General features: G+C 41.9%; 1 protein-coding gene across 4 annotated transcripts in view; it reads right to left on the bottom strand.

Annotated features, from left to right (window-relative positions):
* EPHA1 (EPH receptor A1) overlaps positions 1 to 14,128 on the bottom strand; it is a 34,731-nt gene extending 20,603 nt beyond the window's left edge. Inside the window, exons 1-2 of one of the 4 annotated variants that reach the window (XM_084501966.1) lie at positions 13,930 to 14,128; positions 10,366 to 10,433 (exon numbers count right to left, since the gene is read on the bottom strand). Coding sequence is in view for 1 of the 4 variants with exons in the window: in XM_084501965.1 (XP_084358091.1) it covers positions 10,366 to 10,433; positions 13,635 to 13,728 (162 nt within the window). In the remaining 3 variants the exon portion in view is untranslated. Of the gene's footprint in view, positions 1 to 10,365; positions 10,434 to 13,118; positions 13,237 to 13,634 lie in introns of those variants that run through there. The other 3 variants (XM_084501965.1, XM_084501968.1, XM_084501967.1) reach the window with 3 other exon arrangements.
* Between the last annotated feature and the right edge of the window lie 554 nt (positions 14,129 to 14,682).

Here is a 14,682-nt window from a genome sequence, read left to right as displayed (position 1 = left end):
GGAATGCCAACAGCAGCAGCACTGTGCTCATTAATTAGGAGTTCACACTTCATTTGGGTGTGATATTTGCAAACCCTAATTTAACTATTAAAACTCAGTTGGTTTTCCTGACTTCATACTAGGTTCTGCTTCTTCCCCAGCAAAATAATCACCGGGAGAAGGACGCATGCCCAACTGGATATATCTCACTGATATTATTTGTATGAATCTTTTAATCTTTGTAAGCATTTTCACTGACTTTTTTTGCGCTTTTGTTTCCTCACCACAGGTCAAATATGAAATGCAAAGAATGTCCAATGATAAGTAAGTTACACATGAAAATTGAGAACTTGGAAAGGAAAGTGTTGTCCACAGGGAAAATGGCTTATACCCTTTTTCACACCGTGTTAATGCTGTCTTTTCATTATACTTTAAATGTTTAATCAAATTACATTCAAACAAGTGCCCACATAGGTATTGGCACAGGTTTAAGCATCTTGGTTTCAAATCACACCGCAGGTTAAGGTGCATTTTAAACAACACCTCAGTGTCTATATTACTCTAAGTTTGTCAAGTTTCATGAGCTGAGCATGAGATTCACATATTCCTCTTCTTCAGCACAACCACCTCCTGTGCTCAGACACAGCCCTGCAGCTCCTCTCCCAGCTTCTGATCCCACAGACCAGATACAGCCTTGTGGGTTACTCTGCTGGAGTACTAGAGATAGAGTGCCAAAGGAAATCTCCTGTACAGCCCCACTCTGTAAACTATCACTGCTTTCTCCAAGATAGCAAGCACTGCTGATAGCACTGGCTCGTATCAGTCTGTTCTCAGCCATTTACCTAAATGCATACCTGCAGTTTCCTCCCAGGAAGTTCTGCAGATAGAATCAATTTGTCCTTTCTTGTTTCCTTTTTCTCCATGTAATTAATCTCCAGTGTTACCCCACCCTCTTAATCGGATTCAGTTGGTATATACGTGCACCACACAGGATTTTCATTTATTTCATTTACTGCAGGTCAAAGGACTAAGAACATCAAGAGAGAGAAATAGACTGATCGATCTCTGTTGATCAACCAAAAGTGTCAGTCACTTAATTGCCCCCTGCAGTATTTCATTTAAAAAAAAACTTCTGGACAATGCTACAGAACTAAATTTACAAGGCATCTTGAAGTATATTGAAATAGAAGAGGTAAGAAAGGGAGCAACAAAAAAGTAATTTTCATAAGAAACTGCCAACGTTAATAGCTTTTAGAAGCATTTTTTCCATGGGTATCTGCCTCCACCAAGCTGATGGGAAATATACAATTGCATTCGAAGGCCGAGAGTTAAAGAAAGTTGCCATTAGCACTTTATTTCAAGGCAGTGTCACACATAAGCGTCACCAGAAAGCAGTTTTTGCATGTCTCACTGAAATACATGAATTGTGAAAATATACCCTTTTCCTAACTTATCTAATTGAAAATTAAGTTTTGATCCTGTATAGTGACAACTGGCAGAACTTTTTCCTATTCTACTACTGGAAAAAAATCCAACTCCTAACTCCTGTATTTCTCATCTTATCTTAGCCCATCTTGTTCCAGACTGAGATCTTCAGAGCAAAGATTTCTATTGTACAGTTTCATATGCAGTGTGGCACAGAGAAATAACAAGGGAGTCAGACATGGTTTCTCTAGACTCTGCTGCTGATGGGTAAAGGAAGTAAAATGAGGATATTATTTACGCTAGCAACTGCAGAACTATCGTTAAAGACACTTGTGACTTCTTTTCATTATTCAGTGAAGCTTTTAAATTCAAAGTAGTGGAAGAATACTGTTACATACAACACTTAATGAAAGGGTGATGAGTCCAGAAGTTGCTAGGCAACTGTCTCACATCCTCAAGGAATCTGCTGCAAAATCAAAATGTATGCCTCTGTTTTTTAATGTAATGTTCTTAATGAATATGTGTGGTAGAGTCTGATTCAATCAATATGAATTACTTGACTCTCCAGCTCATCTGCCAATGACATTGAATCAACCTCCTTTGATAATATTACTCTCTACCCATTTAATTCCAGACACTGTATCCTTACTCCAGTCATCGGTTTGGCCAGAGGATGGGAAATATTTTTATAGGAGAAGTGGAGGAGGCTCAGAGTTAGACTTCCTCATTCCAGAAGGGAGTGAACTGTGGTTTTATGATGCTCTAGAAAACTTTCTCATGAGGTTTGGACCTGTAGAAAGGCTTAGGCTGGAAGGGACCTTTGGAGGTCATCTACTCCACTCCCCATCTCCAAGCAAGCTAAAGAGTTCTTAACCTCTTCACATTTTTAATTCCTTTTAAATTCTTTTAAATTTCTTAAGTTTAAGTTTTAACTGTCTTAAGTTTAAACTTTCTTAAGTTTAAATTCTTAAAACTTATTAGAATTCTTAAAAAGTTGCTGAGAAGGCAAAAGCCAGTGCATTCAAGAGAGAGACATAAATTAGTAGCATGAGTTTCTAAGAAGCCTAAGGATGTAGCTATTGGATTTGAGGAGAAAAAGGTGCTCTGTGATTCTCAGGAACCCACACGCTGACACAGCACTTAACTCCAGAGATTTGTTCTTGAAATTCTTTAAGTTATTCCAGCACAGCAGTTAGTGGTAAGTGAAAGAAAACCTCAGAGATCACTTAGCAAAAATACTATCTCAATAAGCTCAGAATACTGCAAGTTTAGGAAAAAGGAAGGCAACATTCTTCCCACTGCTGGGTTGGATTCAGTATTAAAGAAAGCAGCGAAGAAGATCTATCTTTATGAAGCCAGTTTAGAATGACATGAATGACAAACTGGGAGTTCACTGACAGATATTCGCAGTAAACAGTGTGGGTTTGGTCTACCTTGTGAGTAAACATGATAAGATTAAGGTACATATGTTATAATATGTCTTGATTGACTGTGAATTGCTTATACAGTTTGAAGCTCTGAAGCCTCAGGAAGGCTTACCTTGCTTCTTCTATCAATAAGCCTTCTCTAGATTAGGTCTGTTTCAAGGAGATGATACAGGACAACCTGTGATTCCTCCATCTATCTCTGAGTTACTCTTCCTAAGGTCTGTCTTAAGAAGTGAACTGAGACAGTATGTATGTCTTCCTGGAGCTGCTGTCGCAGGCTCTTCAGGCATTAGAAAAGTGGTCATCTTTGGTTTCAGCTTTTTTTGTTTGAATGAAAAAAAGTACTTTTATCATGAAAAGTAAAAAATTCACCCTTGCTGTGAAGAGGTAGGCTACCAGTGACAGAAGCAGCAGATAGTATTGCAAATCCTAAGGCTCAGACTGGAGTCACAAGAGCTTGTGGCTCACAGCAGTAATGCTGTCTCTATCTCTAGCCTGCCAGGCACTTGTCCCATCTCCTTTCAGATAAGAGCCTGCCTGTTGTGACCCATATTTCATTTGCCTTCAGGTTAGCTCAGCACAGTAACTTCCAGCCTGTGGCCTGCACACCCTTGGGGAAAGGTACAGGGATACTTCTAAGAGACTTTAAAAAAGGTAACAACAAAGCAAGCATCTTGCCAGTAAGCTTGAAGTTGCTAAACTAAGATGCAGGTCTCTACTGGAGAGGTTAGGAGTTCACATGCTGAAAAGCATTAACTTGTTTAACTTTGGGTTAGAGAGCTACGCTAAGATCAAAAGACAAGCTGGGTTAGTACAGCCATCTACAGTGAAGAAGAGCTACAGAAAGAGCAATCTTTCTCAACCACCATACATCACTGGTGCCCCAAGCCTAAAACTGCCTAGCAGAATACACAAAGCTGAATGATTTCTCTCTCTCCTTTCCCCATGTAAACAGAAAGGGGAGAGAAATAGAATTTCAAAATTCTGAGTCTTTGACATTCGTATAGCATTTGCATGCCATCATGACAAAAAAAAATATATTGGCATGGTTTTAGAGTTAAAGGCCAGTTGTACATTACAGGTTCAGCTGCATTAGATTCTTAACGTAGCTCCTCAGAGGTAAGACTGTGACAATGGAGACACCTTGCTGATATCTGCTGTAATACTGTGAACAGCTTCTCTTTAGCTAAAATACATCTGATGAAAAATCTGTCAGTAGGCAAAGCTTGACCGACCCGTCAAAAATAGCAGCACCGGACTGGTGTTTTGAAAATATTCCAGAATTAGCACAGTGTCACAGAAAGTTAAAAGTTTCTCAATGTTCTTGTAAGCTCTCTTGTGGGTGTGGAAGACAATTTAGATGATAACGAAAGAAACACGGTTATAACTAGACTCTTAACTTCATGAGTCCTATAACTTTAGATCGCAGAACAGCAAAGAGGCTGTTTTTATTTCTTTGAACATTTGGCAATGGTCAGGCAAGTTTGATTTCATCACATCATCGTCATGGAACCTTTGATACAACTGAACATAAAAGTAATGGTTACTTGTCTGCATATCTGTCTGGGTGGGATGATACATTTTTTTTTCCCCACAATGATCCATTGATTATCTTCAGGGAGGAGCAAGTGTTGTGCAATTATTTGTCCTTTAGGGCACTAGTGCATAGGTCTGTATCCCACCCACCTCCTTCCAATTTAACTTGTATTCATGTCCTTATGGGAAGGTAAGGCGCTAATCTGAGCCACAGAGCTCCAGTGCATTGATTATATGACCTGTTTATCAAATCCAGGTCCTGCTGTCTGCTCGTTCTCTGAACTGCCTGGCCACATTAAGGTCTTGCATGAAAACAGTCTGGGTCACAAAAGGTGCTACCAGGTCAGGGAGAATGATACTCTTGTCCAACACTTCACATAGGTATTTTGGAACATTTATTTCTTGTGTCTTCTTTGGTAACACCCATCAACTACATCAATAATTACAAAAAACACAGGAGCAGAAAAACAGATGGTGCATCTTAGGAGTTCAGAATTCATGGCTGAAATCCAATTACCAATACAGCATTATCTCTCACATATTTGTGCACTACATTTTACATTGCCTAGCATCTATTGTAAATGAAAGTGATTTTTATTTTTTTTTTTTTCCCAAGGCAAAGAGCTCAGTCTGGTGTGAGTTATGATTTTGTATGGTCTGTCAACTACACTTCCAGTATTTATAGTAGAGCTGGAAAATGAGTCTGATGGCAATGGGCAATACTTACGCTGTTTGTATAGGTTCCTTTTAAAAAAGAGCATCGGATCAGGTAGAATCCCAAACAGGGACAGGGTAATTGTGCATTTTCTTTGGAAAGGTAAGCATGCCTGAAGAAAAGAAGCTGCAGGAGATGGCAGCATGAAAGACTAGCAAGTAGATGGCAGGCTCCAGGTCAGCCACAAAGAAGGCAGGAACTGGCCTTAGAAACAATGGAAATAACCTTCCAAGAAACCAGAGTGAATGAGCAAATTTTTCTGTAACTCAGCCTCTGAATTAGTAAGAATCACACTTCAAAGCTTGGGTCAACCCAGCAAGGACACAGCTGGCAGCAAAAGATATAAAGCCTTTACTTTCTAACTTGTCTGCCTGCAAACTCAGCAGTATTCTAGTTGGTATTATAATGAAATTTGGTTTGGTTTTAAACTTTAAATAGCCTGCTCGTCTTTTCAGAGGACCTTGCTATAGGCAGCCTCCTCTTAAAGCTCCAGATGGCTTGTGGAGCTTTTGTGTTCATGTGAGGAAGCTCAATGAACCTTGTCCACTCTCATCCAACAGCTATAAAAAGATGAGTCAGCTTCCGCAAGCTGCTAGGCAACACTGCTGTCATCACTGTAGTGCCTGAGCAGCCATGGTGATGAATGTAAGTCATACAGCATCGTCACTTTGGCTCAGAATGTGTTCTTTTCTGCCCTTCAAGTCACAACATTGAGTTCACAAGCTGAGATTGCTTCTTGGATGTATGTGCATAACTTCATCCTAGACTACCTACCTATTTAGTGGATCATGCAATCTGATTTACAGTACGGCTATTAATATGTAGCCAACTTCCTCTCATCTCACTTTTCCTATTCCACCTCTCACCCCTCTGAGTGAGGTATATCTGGACATGTACAATATTTTTTTTTTTTTAAACTTTCTCCCAAATATACATGTACATGAGGTAACTATTTTTCACTTAATATCATCAACAAGTATCTCTACGTGTCCGTACATCAACAGCAATAGGACATATCAGGATATGACCCTGAAGACAGAGCAATGTCCATTTCCAGTTACTTAGTGGCTTTACCAGGCATTTGTCCCTTACTTCCATGCAGATCTTGTTCACTTGGAGTTAAGCACCTATGCCTGATACTTAAACTGAGAGCAGGCTGAGGTATATAATGAGGTATATTATTTCAGGGTCAGAGATGATAACATCTGAGTTAGATCCTAGAGGACACGCATTATCAACAGCTGTGGAAAGAGAGGCACACAACAGCATTTCTGGTGGTTATTTCTGACACCATCTTCAGATGGTGCAGACTTGCTGAGACTTGTTCCAGGTAAGGCTATCTGAATAAGATACTGATGATTAAGTGAACTGCTAAGGTTTAATGAAATAGGAGAGCTGTGCTGGAGTCACTTGCAGGTTGAGGGCTGTGTGGCCCACACCATTATTTCTTTCATGGCCAGGCTGATCTGTCTGAACAGAAACGGCAGAAACAGATGTTGATACCAGCTGATGACTGGTTTCTGAGACCTCTTACTACACTGAAAAACTACCTTGCTTTGTTAGAACCTGAAGGCCTATAATCATCATTTTGTGGTCAGTGACATAAAAGTTGCTGACAGGTCACAAGTACTTGATCTAGTCTATTACCTAAAGAAAAAAAATGGAGCAATGTGAAAATTTGTACTATGCCTAGGGTTTAACAGAAAAAAAAAAATAAAGCATCAAATAAACAAATCTGAACACTGCTTTACTCAAGTTACAATAATATAGCTTTGGCAGCTGCTACATTCACAATCAGACATCCTGTGAAACACAGACTACAGAGCTGCACAGGAATTGCATCATTTCCAAAGTTTTTCAAGTGTTTTGGGAGCCATGATAACTGCAGCTAGTGGCTATTTATGTCACTGGAATACATTAAGTTGCTATGCATTTACATGTGTGAAACTATACCAAGGCTGAGCAAGCCAGGTGCCATTCACAGTAGGCATATTATAAAGTTTGGAACATATTATAAAGTTTGGAACTGATAGCAACACTTTCAAGTATGGGTAGAAGCAAACAAGTATAGAATAGGCAGAGAAAATTATGTCCCCCACCTCGCCATTCATAAAACATTGAGAACAACAGCAGTCCAGAAAGAAGACTAAGAAAATCATCTGGATTTGATCCTGATCCTTCAATTCTAATATAATAGTCCAAATTGTGCCTATTGACACAAATAGCAATATGTGGCAGCAGCAGAGTTCACGTGATTTTGGAAATAACAGATACCCAATTAAAAATAAAGTAGCTGTGAAAAAGTACTCTTTTGCAAGCAAAGACTGTTGTAGAGCTGCTGAAAGTACACATTGAAAGAAAACACATCAGCCACCAAAGAATCATGTGTTTAATTTACAATCCACACAACAGCATAGAATGCCACCTTGAAAGGCCCAGCACATAGCATCCTACAGTAAGAATTGCTAAGAACATACATAGTCACATATACTCATGATTTAGGTGGGAAAGGACCTTCGGGTCTCTAATCTCCTGCTCACAGTAAGGCTAATTTCAAAAACAGTTGGAGTCGCTCAGGGCCTTGTCTATTGAAAGACAAATGCAAGAGAATAGCATGACTCCTCATTACTGTATTTTCAAGGCTGATGCAATTATACATGAAAGCAAAACAGATAAATTGGATACTGTTATTTTACAACCTGACAAGAAGCAATGCTACTGTGCCTAGTTATTTAATTTATTCATTACAGGACTTCAGTAATCTGCCTTTCTAAGGGCCTAGTTTTTGACAGTAACTTAAAGTGAATTAAAGATTTCTAAACAGGTATTACAAAGCAAGCTAGCATAAACCTTTCAGCAAACAATTTCTATATACATTTTACTTCAGTCCTACATCACACCATTAAGCTTAGGCAAGATTTCACTGCTAGACAGTGTACTCACAGTCCAGAACAATGACCCATACTGTCCAAAACTGACTGCCGTGCAGCTTGGTGTTCACAAGCTGAGCATGTGTTAACAGAAGCATTGTCTACACTAGCTGCAGACCCTGTCTGACCATGAAACGATCACACATAGCAAACCACTTCATGCATTTAGCATAGGCTAGAAGAGAGCAGAAAACAAAGGTCTGATTCTGCCTCCACAGAGTTATCCAAACTCTTCTGCGCAAGGCCTCAGAGACTTTGTCCATACAAAGCATGAAAATTCCTCACAGCACATTCCTCCTGCATGTGATAAGCATATTGACACAAATCCACCTCACAGATAGGAGATCTCTGGCATCTGAGGTTAGGTGCAAATAGCATTCTTACATGAAATACAGCTCTTCCCTTTGACTCCGTAGGCAACACAACTCAGACATTTCCAGCCTGTTATTACTTAAACTAGTCAGACCGTTCAATATTAAGCTTTGCTCTTTTGTATCAAAAATGTTCTGAATTAATCTTCGTTCTCTTTCAAACACATTTACTTCATCATTTTGAAAGAATGGTTTCAGAAACTTTTTCAAAGTTCTGATTTCAAGAGAATTGCCCATGGTTCTCTTTTTACTTGTGGACATTTGTCAGAGATCCACCTAACAGGAAACGATAAGGAAACAATGTAATTAGACAAATTCCTGCAAGAGTTGCTCTCAGTAGCCAATGAATCTATTTTTCATCATCTGTTAGTTTATCAGTCATCAGCATCTTGATCGACTAGTATAAAATGCTCTCAGGCCATTCTTTCCAGAATATTCTAAAGTTCCTAGTTACAATTACATTTTAAATATATATATACATAAATTTTAAAAAGCAGATGTAACACAAGCAGAAGGGTATGCCAGCTCCTAGCACTGCTATGAACCTACTCTGCAAAAACCAGATGTTCTATGACAAAAAATAATCTGATAGAAAGACAACAATTTTTAAAATGCGCTTCTTAATGTTTCTTTCCATCTCTTCAATATACTGATTTCATCCTGAACATGCCTGGAGCACAGTATTGGGTCAAAATCACCATACAGACAGCTGACAGGGACAAGAAGGGGAGCAGTGAGCAAAATACTATCTACATGTATGTCTCAGTATGGCACCTGTTTTGAGTAGGGTATAATAATAAGCAAAACAGCTGTACTAGCAAAAAATGCAGATATGTCAGTATAGGAAAACCTCACTATCTGGCTCTAGTTCACTTAGCAGGACTACCAGGAGTAGGAGGAGGCTGGGATGAATTTTAACCAGCCACAGCACATTACAGAGGAAAGTTATGAAAATGAGTTAGGAACAGGCTGAGCCTAGGTCTGTCTACTTTATAAGCAACAAGAGTAAAGATTCTTACTCCGTATGAGAGCTTGTGCCTTGCTAGAAAGATAAGGATGAGGAATTTGAACTACTTATTAACATGCATCCTTCTAACTACTGTAACATGGTTCCTGAATCCATTTTTCTTCCGTCCTTCCTACCACCCCACCCACACTCCCGCTCTTAGAAAACCACCTTCCCTAACTTAAGTTGTAACAGTAAGAGGGACTGTTTGTCTGTATTTGATACAAAATATCCATGCTTACACAAAAATAGTTGAGAGCTCAGCTGCCTTTTTGAGTCCAATTTTGCAGTGCTTTCAGGAGTAGAATTTGAAGCACTTCCATCAGCTCAATTTTACAGCCATGAAATAAAGGGAAACGCCTCCCTCATTATTAGTTGTGTGGGTCAAAAATAGCAACAAGACTGGATGTAAAGTCCTAGAACCTTACAGCCCACCCAATATGCCAGGTTCTTGCCCCATGAGTTTACAATTATTTCCTCAGTCAGATGATGATTAAAAAAAATAAATTGTAATTGAATCATTCAGTTTAATGCTCAAGAAGGAAGAAAAAAAAAAAAAAAGAGAGAGAGAGAGAGAGAGAGAACAAGCTTAAGCAGGCAAAGTTTCTAAATTTTTAGAGGCTTGTAGACAGAAATACTTCTGCCATGGCTATTTGCCTGGAGAAGGAGACATATGATTTGATTTTTCCTCTTTTTCTGTTAGGTTTTATTGCATCATAAAAACAATATATTTCAAGAACACGTTTAGTTACTGAAAGCTACTGGAAGATTTACAGTCCTTTAACAGCTGGCTAGTGGGTGAGGCTGTAGAGGTGAAGGGACTGCAAAGGAGACAAAGACCATGCAAGGCCCAGGAGAGGATGGGGCTGCAAAAAAAGCCTGATTCTGGGACGCAGGGTGAAATTTCAACTTGGATTACATTTTTCCATCACCTAGCATTCCCAGCAGCTCCCCATCCTTGAACACGCGTACTCACCCCTACTTCTGGAGGGTCTGGAAGCCAGCCCAGTTCACCCTGTGCAGTGCTTGTGTCTAGCAGATCCACTGAAAAACAGAAGAGGGTAAAGAAAAATCAGTAACTCAACTCCTATGTGCCATGGAATGACTTCATTCTAGTTTTGTCAAGGAAGGCAAAGCCTGCACTTTGTCTCTCAGCTCACGCATTCTTTGTGACTTTTTACCTTCAGAAAGTATGGCTGGAGGAAGGATGGGAAAATAAAAAACAGTGCTATTAGTCAGGACGAGTTAAAAGTTCTTCCTCATGAGACCCCCTCCTCCTCCACCCTCCTCTCAATTAACACATACAATACATAATGACATGCTAAACCCTGACACTTTCTGCCTTTTAAAATTGTCCCAAAATAGGAGGAGTCTGAAGCCTATTGAAATGGGAAGCCAGTATTAGCAGCCGAGCACATCTTTCCTTGGAATAGGAAACCAGCAGACAAAGTGGATGAAGAGGCAGGTGATCAAATAAATTACCAACACAAAAGATCAATCGATGTCGCCTAGAGGAACTACTATTCAGTGCTTCAAACACTGGCAGAAAGACAGAAGCAATGTGAAGTTGTAAAAGGGATTTTCCACTGTCACAGGGCCCAAAAGCCATGAGGCAGTTTCTCAAACTGACCAGCACTACACCGCTGACCCAGGCTGTTCACCATCTGATGGTGGCCTAGAAACCGTTTTACTCTCTCCCCCTCAAAACAGTTTTAACCAAGAGAGAAAGCTAATAGCATCTCCAGGGCACAACATTGCCACCTCTCAAAGGCTTGCACTGCATGACTGTGCGTTAAGCCTTGGCTCCTGGAGTCGTGCAATGGAGAAATTCAGTAGTATATTCATTGTTAGCCCGCAAAGAAACTTGAAAAATACAATCAGACTTTACCGTGAAGTTTTGATCTAAAGAAAAATTAAAAACTTATCACTTCTTTGGTAAACAGGGAGAAGGGAGAAAAGTTAAAGTGAGTTGTACTGCTGGATGTACAGCTTCATGCCTGCCTTTGGGTCTGCCGGTACTGACAGCACAGGCTACTCGTTTCAGTGCACCTACTGCAGCCCTGACTTGGGAACATAGGAAACTGGAAGAAATCCTTGGATTCCCTTTTGAATTCCTGTGGGTGTATTCAGAGGGGACATTTCTAATGGTAACAGGAAAAAAAAAAGGGGGGGGGGGAGGGGAGGGGGGAGTGAAAAGTAGGAGGGGGGGGGGAAATTTTAAACAGCATTTAAATAACTGGATTTCCTCCCCCTCGTCTGACTGCTTTACGAATGCTGCCTGCCAACTACAACTAATAGAGTGTAAAGTGCAGATCAGCAGGAGTCCTGTGGAATGAGGAAGCAGGCTGTGGGCCCAGAATCAGAGATAAGAGGGATTGCACTGCTGTTCTCACCTCTGAAACACCCTTTCAGGATCAGGAGAAGGGAAAAGCAGGAATCCAGGTTTTGCAAGTTTGCTGCATTCACAGCATGGTCATATGGCAAAACCTTCCTAAGCCACAGACTCCCTGTCCAGACAAAGCTCCTCACTCACTTCCCTTCTGCTCTCAGTCTATCTGAGATACTATTCTTGTGTTGTTGGCTCCAAAAACTCTCAGGGTGAGGTAGCCTGTCCTTCCAGAACCATCACCCAGATAACATCTATCCCACGCACTTCAGGCCTGAAGCAGTGATGTGGAAGTGAGAGGGGCTGCACAGCAAGTTCTAGCAGAGAGCAAAGGAAAAAAAAAAAAAAAATCAAAAGAGGCCGGGACAGAAACCTTCCACATCCTGTGTACCATGTCACGGTACCTCCAGCAGGTGCTTCTTCAGCTACCCTGTGCCCACTGGAGAAGGCAAAGTCCCCTCTCAACAAGTGCATCTCTCAAACTGAAAGACCCACAACAGGGAGTCTCCAAAGAAAGGAAGAATAAGTAAGCAGGACTACAAAAGCACAGGGAATAAAAGTACTCTGGAGCTACTAGCTCTTTGGTCCACAGCCTCTCTCCTAGAAATCTCTCCATGGCTGTCCAGACACATAGAAGATCTCCCCAAAAAGAAGAAAGACTTCAGATAAGAGAGGACAGGGAAATGGGCTGTTCCCTGCTGCACATTAAGGAAGAGTAGATCACAGCCACAGCCAAAATAAGATGTTTGAGATAGGTGAGAAGCTGGCAGAGAAGTCCCTGAGTGTAATTGCCAACTACTGGTCGCACACTTAGGGAAAACAGAGCCTGTGTGGCAATACCTTATATTACTTCTCACCTAGGTTTGCCTTCTCCACAACATCTACTAGCTGCATCCATTTAGCTGAATCCTTAATACAAACGTGCTTGTCAAGAACAGTTTAAAAGAGCATTCATCATGCAGTGAGTCTGAGATGATCCCACAGCTGAGCTGCCAGTTATGACTAAATCCTCTCAATCAAGGGCCAGGAGCAGCAAAGGAGGGGACTGTCCTTGGGATTGAAAAACCCTGACACTTCTCACCACACAAAACAGACTCAGAAAGAATTCTCTAACAGGAGTTAGGTGCAAGAGGTAGGAAACTGAATGGAGATTTACTCTTCCTCACCTCTCTGTTAAAATTTCCATTCCCCAGACATTTCATAACTACTGTGCAACTGCCAAGATGGAAGAAAAAAAAAGATTACTACTTCTAGTAAAAGGGACTAAGTGGAACAGGGAAGGGGAGCAGGGAGTCTTAAAAGAAGAGCTGGAAGAAGAAATTGTAAAGCCCAACACTACCTACCAGCCCTGAGGTAAGTGAAAGAAACCACCTTGCCTTCCAAACCTCCAAAAATGACTGTTCTCTTGCTTACAAGTGTTAACCCTCAAGAGGGCTTCCTCAGGAAACTTCAGGGATGTTTTTGAGGAGGGTGGCGGCAATGACTTTATGAGGTTATGTTTGAGCTTGTTATCTGCAACACTTGTGTTTAATGCAAACAGATTCTCTTGGATCACTGGATATGCCAAGGCATTTGTGCTTCATCTGGGTGGGGGTGGAGAGGGAGGGGGGAACCGCATACCTGAGCTCAGTTCATTGAGCCACCAAGAGTCAGAAGCGGCTTGCTCTTCGCCTTCAACCCCCCTACCCATCTGCCTTCCCTATGCACTGCAGTCTCCTGCAGGCCTTCTCCAGCTCTCTCCAGGCAGGCTGCACTGTCCCTGGGTCCCCATGCAAGTAGCCCAGGCCCTTTTCCCTGCCCTTTCGGAAGAAGTCCCTCTCGCTCGCCTGCCACCCAAGACTAGCAGGCCCCACACTTACCTTCTTTCCCAAGCACCTCAGAAGGAAGGAGAGCCCAGAAGAGAAGGAGCCCAAGGGAGAGCTCGATCCTGCCAGTCGAGGTCCTCAGCTCCATGCTGGCTGGAGAGGGGGCCTCGATCCCAGCCCCTGCCTGCTCTCCTGGCTCAGGCCTCCGAGCCTCGGCTCCTGCTCGCAGCGCATGAACCTCTCCCACAGCCTCCTGACTGGAGCGCGCACATTGCACAACCTCCCCGCCTGGCCCACAGTTATGATGAAAGATCAAGGCAAGTGGGTGGAGAAGCCTTACTGCCTTTACCTGTTTTAAAGGGGCTGGTCACAGACTTCCCATCTGGCAGGCAAATAAACCCACCTTAAAGGCAGCCACCTTTTTCCTGGGAGCCTCCCTCCACTTTTGCTCTAGCCCTGTAAGAGGCTCCCGATTGCCACCTCCCGGGCAGCCCTTGCTACCGTACTTGCTCCTGCTCCGGAGACTCCTTTTCCCGATACTCAGCCTCAAACACCTCGTCACAGCTGCGAGCCATTTCCTCGGCTCCTATCGTTAGTCACCAAAGAGCAGAGCTCAGCGCCTCCCTCCACGCCCCCACCTCGAGGAAGCAATAGACTCTGATGAGGTCTCCCTTCAGCCCTCTCCTCTCCAGGCTGAACAAACCAAGTGACTTCAGCCGCTCTTCACGTGTCTTCCCCTCCAGACCTCTCACCATCTTGCAGAATTACCATTTTCCTGTTAGTAAGCTCCTCATCATGGGCAGTCTCCTGCTTTTCAGTACAAAAGTCATGTTGAAAGAGAAACTGACCTGGGAGGACTCCCTCTTTCTTCTGGGTAGGAAAACCTCATTTCATTAGTTTCCGACTTGAGGGATGTAAATACAAAATAAATTCCTTTTGTGGTAACTTTTCCACCATTCAGATGTTCTTTTATCACGAATAGTATTCTCTCTCAAATACATCTGTTAACCCCTTCCCCATAAAACAGAGATGGCAATGTTCCTCCACTTGCTGTAAGACTGTGTTCCTCCTGCATTCTTTTTCCTCCTCCCCAAAGAAGAGT

The sequence above is a fragment of the Aythya ferina genome (genome assembly GCF_964211825.1).
Source record: "Aythya ferina genome assembly, chromosome: 1".
NCBI classification, from domain to species: Eukaryota; Metazoa; Chordata; class Aves; order Anseriformes; family Anatidae; genus Aythya; species Aythya ferina.
This window is presented reverse-complemented; position numbering and strand designations above follow the sequence as displayed.